Raw genomic sequence first — 9,870 nt, 5'->3', positions numbered from 1 at the left:
TATGGTACAAAGATCTTTATTTTGGTCAGCAGATTTATGCCATGAACTCGTAGGGGATTGGCTCCAGGAGCTGAGGCACGTTGTTCTTGGTGCTGACAAAGTGTGCTGCCCGTGGAGCAGCAGGCTGAAAATGAGAGGAGACATTAACACCGCAAAAAAAAAAAAAGAAAGAACATCTGCCAGATCAGTTACAAAAAGGTGTTATTTTAACCAAATCACACAAATTAAATAGCCTGTTTTAATGCTTCGAATAACATTTTGGCATATCTACAATGGAACACATGCCTGTCAACATGTACAATAAATACATTTAACATCAAGACAGTAACCAATAGAGACTGAACAATCCCATACCTGGCGTTTCAGCTCGACCCAGGTACCCTTCTGCTTGGCCTCCAATTTCTGCTTCTCGTTCTCCTGAACACGCTTCAGGAAGCTGTCTCTGCTCTTTGAGTGCTTAACGTGCTCGATACGCACATTAATTCTCTTAGCCAGGATCTTGCCCCTGAAAAGTAAAACAATTTGTCACTTTAAATGACTGAAGCATTGTACATTTACAAGATTTATCCATGAGTGGCATGTTTCCATATCGACAATCCGGAAAAGGCATTAAGGTTCCTGTCCGGGGTGTATAAGGATGACTGCTCTCGCCCACATTAATGACCACTTAGGACACTGGACGGTCCTTGTGGCAAAGTGAATTTGGGGCATTATACATTAAAACCCTTCAGCTATACTGATAAAGGTACGTCTCAAAAAACGAATGATTAAAACAATGCATCAAAAGCTTACATATTAATTCAGAGCTGTACTTGTTTGGTGTAACTTAATATCCAGCTATCACTAGTTAGTCCAACTTGCATGATGTAATTTTAGCCTTAATTTTTATCAAAGTATAGATAAATGTTTAGCGCTGTACTTACTTGACTTGCTTGTTGACAATGATGCCTACAGCGTGCTGCGTAACATTATAAATGCGTCCAGTTTTGCCATGGTAGCATTTATGAGGCATGCCCTTCTGAATGGTTCCTGTGCCCTGGGGGAAAAAAAACAAACAAAAAAAAAACTTAAATTACTCTTCACCAAAAAAAGTATACTGTAGCAAATCTTTCATTTAATAAATCGTACCTTGATGTCTACAATATCACCCTTCTTGTAGATGCGCATGTAGGTGGACAGAGGGATTGGGCCTGTTATGAAATTAAAAGCAGTGTCAGATCTAAAGGTTACTACAACAAACGTTTAAAGCACAAAATAAACACTGATGTTAATCAACTCACCATGCTTGCGGAAGGGCCTGGCAAACATATACCTGGTCCCCCTCCTCTTGCCTCTGGTGTTTGTCATGATGCCTGATTACTGGGTGCAAAAGACAAAATAAAATTAAGAAAAAAAAAAAGCACTTAATCTTAAGCACTTAATTTAACGATTTGATTACCAGCCAGGCTATATTAAATACTATACTTAGCTTAGAGGCTTCAGTCTTTACTCACCGTATAATTAAACAAAATAAGAACATGCAAAATGCACACCGCTTATATAGATGCAACAACGCAATTTCAACGAACAACATAATAGATACATGACAAAAACATTTTTTGACAAAACATCACTTAATGGCTAAGAAATACACTTGACACACTGAATAAGGGAACGAACAAGGTGACATCCTGTAACTGTGGGAACTATTTCTTTGCTTATAATTAATCGTACGAAAACAGAAAGACATCGGTAATATTTGCACACGTCTTTATTTTTATAATCATGCCTCTCGCATAGCCTGTACACACACGGCCCACATGGAACGGCCACGCTCCAGCTTGACGCTGCATTTTACTCTTTACGGCATTCAGCAACGCTCATGCGGGCTTAATTTCGATGTCATGCCAGGTAATATAAATTTTGGGCGCTTTGTGTAGCACTTCTGCTCAACAAGAGCTATGTAATTAACGATTTAATCCATAAAGTCTGGAGCACATCTTACCCCCGGTTGCTCGCAAGATGGCGGGTACGGCGGAAAGAGAATGAAGGGGTCCTGCGGCGCTTCCTTCAAAGCACGAATAGGAGGACTACTTATTTGCCTGAGTAAAAGTGTTAGAGCTGTTGCTTCCATGGGCAGTGATGTCATTGTCTTACAAAACCTGTGAACTTTAGTTTTATTTTATATATATACATATATACACACACACACACACACACACACACACACACACACACACACACACACACACACACATTTATTTATTAGTCGTTTAAACAAATCTAAAATAGCATTGCATACAACGTTAAATAAGAAGCATAACCTTTAACCTTGATTCCAATTTATTAAATTTAGATTTTTATCAACCTTTATTAGATGTATACATATTTTTATATCGTCATGTATATCATATTTATTTCGAAATATTAAATGTATAAAATGAAATAGTTTTGCTATAAATTAACATTATAATAGTCAACAAGCTCTTTAAATTACTGTTAAATGCTTTTTTAAAAAGAACAAAGTTATTAGTTTTTTAATTATAAAGTCTAAAAAATAATATGAATCCTCACATAAATAAACATTTTTTGAACATCACACCACCAGTCCACAACTCTCTTAAGTGTCGAATTTCATTAGAAAAAGCTTGAAGTGAAAGTGTTTCACGAAAACACTTAATTGTTATTTTTTTACCAATTAAAAAGTTATTACATAAAAAGTATTCCTGCATGCCCTCTGCTGAACCGAATATGCTTTCAAATTAAACAAGTTTACTAAGCACCGCAGAACAAGAACAGCCCCAATGTTTAACGGTGTCTTCTTTATATATATATATATATATATATATATATATATATATATATATATATATATATATATATATATATATATATATATATTTGCACGATTCATTTTAATTTTATGCAAATTACGTATATGTTTACTCATTGTGTTGTTTTGTTATGTCACTTTTCCCTTGTGGGTGCACTAACACCTTGGCTGTGTTAAAACGGCTGTCGGTGAGCGCTAGGACCCCGCGGATCTCGCTCTGGCAGGGACGCAGTCTGTCCTCACTGGGACTCCTCTTCGCCTCCGCGCGGTGATTGGGTGGAAGATGGCGCTGGGCGAATGGAAATCCTAATGACAGTTTCCAAATTTGCCTCTTTTTGTACCATGGTGAGTAAATATTTCTTCAATCGCGGATAATTGGACGTCGGTACTCGCGTGGTATCGTAAAGGGTCGCGTACTGCGTTAGTTCAGTCAATCGGACTCCTTGGGTTGCCAGTTTTCCTCTTGCTGCAGTTGCGAGCTGTCTTTATCCGTCTGTGTGCTTGCTATGAATTTTGCTCTGGGCCTAAATAATTACTGTAATTTGGTGGATATACGACACGGCCGTATTGTCGTCATAACCCTGACTTGGGCTTTTTTAAATTCGCCCGACCTTATAGGATTTGCTGAAGGCAGCAAAGCAGAGATCTGCTAACTGCTGAGCTGAAGTGTCATTCAGCTCGGGTTATGATCGCGAGATGTGGTTAATAAGCGCGAGACAGCGACATCTAAATAATCTCCGATTGTTTTGTTTTTTTACGTGTAATAAACGAGCGCAAGCTTTTAGACAAGCGTTGTGTTAGGTATGGCAAACGTGAGCGTCATGCTGATGTAAAATGCGTTCAGTGTACCTGTGCTTCAGTGCTAAGCTGTTGCCAGTGCGGTCACATCGTGATTTCACGGTCCCATCCCCTCTCTGCATCTCCGTAGCCAACGTGTTTCTCCACACATCGTCTGCTTTATTAGCAGTTTGATCGTTAATGGCGTTTCTCCGTTGCGTTTGGCGTTTTTTAAACGCGAAAGGCACGGCAGTGAAATGCTAATAGGTGCTAATGTAGTTTCACCTCATCAAATATGCTGTATGTTTCACAGGGTTGTTTTTAGGTTCACGTTTACGTGTGTTTTGCTTTTTATAAACGCTAATTTTCAAACAGTGGGTCAGAGATTGTTGTAATCTTATTAAATGCGCCTCGGATGTGTATCAGACGTCTCTACCGTTTAAGTTAATTAGGTTAGCCGTCAGAGTCGTAAGTTACATCAGTTATTGTTCATACTGCAAAACCACAACTGATAAAAATGGTCTTCTTCTGAAGAATTACTTATCGTCTTATTTATTGAAAATATTTATTGGTAGCTAATACCAACTTAAAATAATTTTACCTTAGATTTACCATAATGATTTGTCTGTAGCTGTAAATGCCTGAACAGCTGTTCACCTGTTCTGTTGCAGGGCGCCAATGCCTCCGCTTTGGAGAAAGAGATCGGCTCGGAGCAGTTCCCTGTCAACGAACATTACTTCGGATTGGTCAACGTAAGCGAAGACATTCCCTGTTGTCTCATATTGTCTCCTCCAACCGTATTGTTATCCTCTGGATTCACTGCGTCTGTTTCGTTCCACAGTTTGGAAACACCTGCTACTGTAACTCTGTGCTCCAGGCACTGTACTTCTGTCGGCCGTTCCGGGAGAAGATCCTCGCGTACAGGAGCCAGCCGCGACGCAAGGAGAACCTGCTAACCTGCCTGGCCGACCTGTTCCACAGTATAGCCAACCAGAAGAGGAAAGTTGGCGTGATACCCCCGAAGAAGTTCATTACGAGACTACGGAAAGAGAATGGTAAGGGACACGAGCAGGAAGCGATTGCATTCAAATTCAATTTAATTCTCAGTTCCACTGTGGATTTAGGTGCTAGTTCTAGGTCTGAAGAGTTGCAAGTAGTTGTTCTTACAGTGCAACAATTAAAATTTTTTTATTGTTGCACTGGTACAACATCTGCATCACATTTACTAAATCCATATACTTTATGCATAGTATCTAACAAAAATAATTAAATAATTAGCTTGAAGCAAAGCATCAATGACGTTAGCCACAAATTAATTAACTACAGGTTTCTTCATTTACAAAACTCCTGAAACTAACTACTTCTAAACATTATATTAATTATAGTTGAAGTTAATGTTAATTTCAGCATTTACTAATGTTAATAAAAATATTTGTGGAAAGGACTTGAGCTAAGTTGTTTTTATATAATAATGTTAACAAAGACTAATACATACAAATGTATTAATGCATAAACGTTTGTGAATTTTAACCAATAAAATAACCAGATACAGCTTTTGATTAAAATAACGTCTTAGTAAATGTTGAAATGAACATGAACATGAACTGAAATTAATAAATACTTTAAAAGTATGTTTTTCATTGTCAGTACATGATAAAAATGCAAGCTTTCTGTAAAGTGTGACTACAAAAACCTAGTCTTTTTCAAATGCAGCACTCTAATTAAAAACATCATCGCCAAAGCATCTACTACTTAGACACATTCAGCATTCATGTAACTCATCTAACTATAAACCTAAATGAAGCAAGTAAATTAGAAATGCTTTTATAGGCCAGAAAAACTTCTTGTAGAATTCTTGTGATAACTTGTGATCCTTTTCCCCTGTCCTCCCACAGAGCTGTTTGATAACTACATGCAACAAGATGCACATGAGTTCCTCAACTACCTGCTGAACACTATAGCAGATCTGCTACAAGAAGAGCGCAAGCAAGACAAGCAGAATGGCAAATTGGCCAATGGCACACTCGATTCCCAGAACAATAACAGCACCCCACCCTCCTCCACCTGGGTTCATGAGATCTTCCAGGGCACGTTGACCAATGAGACGCGATGCCTCACTTGCGAGACGGTAATAGCGCCTCACGTAAACCCTTTAGTCCAATAAGACGTATCCAGATAGTTCTGCCAACTGTGATTGGCTGTGCTTTTATCTGAGGTGTGTTTTTGGACTTTGTTCTCTCACAGATAAGCAGTAAAGATGAGGATTTCTTGGATTTGTCAGTGGACGTGGAGCAGAACACTTCAATCACACACTGTCTCAGGTCTGAAAGCACGCTCACACTTAAACCCAGCTCAAAATGAATATCTGTCCGTTTTAATAAACTATTGTTTCCCTTACTGGCCCCTTCTAGAGGTTTCAGTAATACAGAGACCTTGTGCAGTGAGTATAAATATTACTGTGAGGAATGCAGAAGTAAACAAGAGGCACACAAACGGTGAGAGTTCTTTTCTGCCAGCTGCTTCCTGCATGTCTGAATGTATATTTACTGCATATACTTGATTTATCAATGTGTTTAACTCCAGAATGCGGGTTAAGAAACTTCCCATGATCCTCGCCTTGCACTTGAAGAGATTTAAATACATGGAGCAGCTGCAGCGCTACACTAAGCTAAGCTACCGTGTGGTCTTCCCTCTGGAGCTCCGCCTCTTTAACACCTCTGGCGATGCCACCAATCCCGAAAGGCTTTATGACCTTGTCGCTGTGGTGGTGCATTGTGGCAGGTGAGTTGATGCAAGCTTTAATGGAATCCAGGAAGCCAGAATGGACTTTCAAGTTTTTATAAATGTGATTTCACAATGCTTGCTTGTGTGAAAAGAATCTCTCCATGCAAGCCTTTTGAAATCTGTCCTTACGAAAAAATGGAGAACTGTACTGATTTGCGCGGGTGTGTGTGTGTGTGTGTTTTTATAGCGGTCCAAACCGAGGACACTACATTGCAATTGTAAAGAGTCATGACTTCTGGCTACTATTTGATGACGACATTGTAGAGGTAAGCTGCCATCAGTCATATATTAGCATTAGTTATGTATATTATATGTGTGTGTTTTTGTATATTGTAACACAACCTTTATTTTTTTAAATGCTGTTCATTTCCAAAATAAATAATTTGGGTAATACTTTACAATAAGGTTTGATTTGTTGCAATGTATTAACTAACATGAACAAACAATGAAGACAACATTTGTTAGTGTTATGAAAAATACAGTTGTTCATTGTTTGCTCATGTTAGTTCACAGTGCATTAACTAATGTTAATCAGCATGTGTGATTTTTATTAATGCAATAGCAAATGTTGAAATTAACATTAAATGAATGCTGTAGAAGTATTGTCAATTTTTATTTCATGTTAAGTAATGTTGTTCACTAATGAACCGCATTAGAAAGTGTTACCATTAATTGCAAGATTTCGCATTCGTTTTTTTAATTGAATAAATAAAATCTTGAGCAGAAGAGACGGTCTTGTAAAACATTAAAAATCTCTCTCTCTCTCTAATATATTAATTAGACATGCTTTGATTAATTCGGAGCTAAGCATAACTCGTAAAAAATATTCACTTTATAAGAGTGCAATTTTTAGCAAATAAATTTTTTAATAATTTCTTTTTGTAAGTAAATCAAATCGGATAGTGTTTTTAGCATTTTATAATGAACTTAAGAACTTTTTCCCTGTAGAAAATTGATGCCCAGGCGATTGAAGAGTTCTACGGATTAACCTCGGAAATTTCCAAGAACTCTGAGTCCGGGTACATCCTGTTTTACCAGTCCAGAGACTGAGAGAGGCCAGAGCGGCGTCCCCGTACGGACACCTGAGCAGCAGGCGTGCCTGTGCGCTGAACCCTGCTGCATCCCACCTGCGCAGGTTCTTACTGCAGCGGCGCCTCACACACACCCCACCCCACCCGTCCAAGCCCACCCTCGCCGGTCTCCACGCAGCAGTAACGTCGGACGTGATGCAGTCGCAAGGCCTTCTGAACGTTGTTTGTCAGTTGTATTTACATTGTGGGAGCGTTTCATCACTCGTGTTCAGTCCTTTACCGTGGAGAGAATGTGTTTAATGTAACAGACTGTATGATACGACCGGGATTTGCATTCGACTTTCATGCTGCGACTTTTTGATTCCTGTGGCTGTGAGGAGGCTGAAGACTTGTGCATGGGGAAAGCGGGTGTGTTTATTATAATGGAGGGGAGGGTCTAAAACGCTCCGGGTGCGGGGCATTGCGGGTTATGTATTTCTACCTTGTACAGAGTGATATTTGTATAAATATTATGAGAATTATAATAATATTACTGATATAGCCAAAAAAGAGGATAGAACCAGAAAAGATGTATAACACTATGGTGCACTTTTGATACAGTTTTGTAGATGTTGGAAGGTTAATGTGAGGGTTTGCTTGAGACGGCCTGTTGTGAAATTATCATTTTCTGTTTTAAAGAAAAAGAAATAAAAGTGTATACACCAAGATAGGATGTATGCATGCAAGCATGTAAATACCAGCTATTACCAGCCTACTGCGATTTGATTGGACGCGTTTTTCATGCAACCAGTCTTTTTTTGTTTAGTTTTTTTTGTGCTGATGACTCATTCTTGGTCACTGTGGCCCCTCAGTGGCCGGTCAAGATTACTGCAAGATAGAGATTTGCATAGCATTATTCCTTTTTCACCGATTGCTTTTTCTCTCACTCCAGCTTTAAAGGTTCCGTGTTGTTTTGCAACGACTTTTCTAGCCAATTATTGCGTAAAATGAGGTTGGATCCCTTTAAAAATATGCGTGAAAGGTTACATGTATTCATTAGAGCTTAAATGCCAATTTCTAATCTGTCATCTGAGAGCCATATCGAGCCTAGTTTCAGACTGGAAAGGATTTTATCAGGCGTCATCACTGACTACGCAGTTTAGTCTGTGAGGAGGTGTGAGTCTGTCTGAGTTAGAGGCATGGGGATGAAGGCTGCGCGGGGTTAGAGGATGGAGGAGAGAGGGAAGATAGTGGGGGAAGTGGGTGACACAGATGAGCGTGCTGTTAATAGCACGCGCCGAGAATAGCTCTCACAGGGGAGCAACACAATGTGCATCTTTCCAGAAAGATGCAGTCTGAATGTCAGATGCTAGATAAATGGGTCTCTTCCTACACAGACGTGTTGCAATACCTTCTGGGTCATGTGAAATGGGTGCTTTTTCTGTTTTTGAAAAGGTGGTTTATAAAGCGAATTAAGAGTTTAAATGTTCTATTAGACAAAAAAGTTATTTTGATGTTAATATTTTACATTTTACTAAGTGAAGCTAAATTGAAACCTTGGCATACATGTTTTGGCATGTTTTAGTGCTTTCAAAACAGTAAACAGGTGTGCAGTTAATTTAGCCATTATCAGCTTTATTAATTAATAAACCAGGTTTATTAAGGTTTATAATGATTAATATTAATTAGTTATTTACAAAATTATGGTAACAGTCGAAGTTTCAAAATCACTTTACTACTTTAAAAAAAAGTGATTTTGAATTTGTTTTTTAAAATAATATAGTTTAAGTAAAATGTGTGTGTGTATTGAGTTTTTTTTATTCATTTTATATTTTTTTAAATTATTTTTAAACATGCTCTTTTTAAAGTTAGCCAAAGCAACCCAAATGCACATAAAACAGAGTTATCTGATTTTCATATATATGTGTGCGTGTGTGTGTGTGGAAAGCATTATTTTAATAATTGGGACACATAAATAAATTATATATATATATATATATATATATATATATATATATATATATATATATATATATATATATATATATATTTAAATATTTATATAAAATATAGCCCTGTAAAAAAAAAAGCAAAATGTAGTTATACTATTATTCTTAATGTTTTTTATGATTATTATTTTATTTAGTTGTTGGAATAAAAGCATGTAGTTCCACTGACTTAAGTATAAATAAACACATAAATGCATAAATTTCCAAATGAATGTAGAAATACATTAATAAATAAATGATAACATAAATGCTGAAATACATAAATGAATAAATAAATGATAAAATAAATGTAGAAATAAACGCAGATATGTATAAATTAATGAATAAATTATTTTTATTTTTGCCGTTTTAAATTGTACTATTTTTTTTTACCATTTGTGTTACAATACATTTTTGTACATGTATTATGCATTTCTAAATTTATTCAAGCATTTATTTCTGTGTCCGTATGTAAATAAGGTAGGCGGTCCTAGCTTCT

General features: G+C 37.3%; 2 protein-coding genes across 2 annotated transcripts; one reads left to right on the top strand and one right to left on the bottom strand.

Annotated features, from left to right (window-relative positions):
• Positions 1-2,103, bottom strand: rpl21 (ribosomal protein L21). The gene is made up of 6 exons (XM_043225662.1): positions 1,985-2,103; positions 1,281-1,359; positions 1,129-1,190; positions 924-1,036; positions 355-505; positions 1-124 (listed from the first exon to the last, which is right to left on the bottom strand). Exons 2-6 carry the CDS (start codon positions 1,345-1,347, stop codon positions 35-37), a joined length of 483 nt encoding a protein of 160 aa, XP_043081597.1. The 5' UTR covers positions 1,348-1,359; positions 1,985-2,103; the 3' UTR covers positions 1-34.
• Positions 2,104-3,002: 899 nt separating this feature from the next.
• usp12a (ubiquitin specific peptidase 12a) lies at positions 3,003-8,147 on the top strand. The gene is made up of 9 exons (XM_043227142.1): positions 3,003-3,157; positions 4,261-4,341; positions 4,431-4,644; positions 5,485-5,717; positions 5,834-5,910; positions 6,001-6,084; positions 6,173-6,370; positions 6,561-6,639; positions 7,322-8,147. The coding sequence occupies exons 1-9, from the start codon at positions 3,110-3,112 to the stop codon at positions 7,421-7,423; spliced, it is 1,116 nt and encodes a 371-aa protein (XP_043083077.1). The 5' UTR covers positions 3,003-3,109; the 3' UTR covers positions 7,424-8,147.
• The last annotated feature ends 1,723 nt before the right edge of the window (positions 8,148-9,870 follow it).

The sequence above is a fragment of the Puntigrus tetrazona genome, chromosome 24, assembly GCF_018831695.1.
Source record: "Puntigrus tetrazona isolate hp1 chromosome 24, ASM1883169v1, whole genome shotgun sequence".
NCBI lineage: Eukaryota > Metazoa > Chordata > Actinopteri > Cypriniformes > Cyprinidae > Puntigrus > Puntigrus tetrazona.
This window is presented reverse-complemented; position numbering and strand designations above follow the sequence as displayed.

Bases quoted from the DNA above. Each gene is read 5' to 3' on its own strand.
- rpl21 (XM_043225662.1), bottom strand. From the start codon at position 1,347: ATGACAAACACCAGAGGCAAGAGGAGGGGGACCAGGTATATGTTTGCC. The intron at 1,191-1,280 runs GTGAGTTGATTA...ATTTCATAACAG, and splicing joins CAGGCCCTTCCGCAAGCATG to GCCCAATCCCTCTGTCCACC. The intron at 1,037-1,128 runs GTACGATTTATT...TTTTTCCCCCAG, and splicing joins GTGATATTGTAGACATCAAG to GGCACAGGAACCATTCAGAA.
- usp12a (XM_043227142.1), top strand. From the start codon at position 3,110: ATGGAAATCCTAATGACAGTTTCCAAATTTGCCTCTTTTTGTACCATG. The intron at 3,158-4,260 runs GTGAGTAAATAT...GTTCTGTTGCAG, and splicing joins TTGCCTCTTTTTGTACCATG to GGCGCCAATGCCTCCGCTTT. The intron at 4,645-5,484 runs GTAAGGGACACG...GTCCTCCCACAG, and splicing joins GAGACTACGGAAAGAGAATG to AGCTGTTTGATAACTACATG.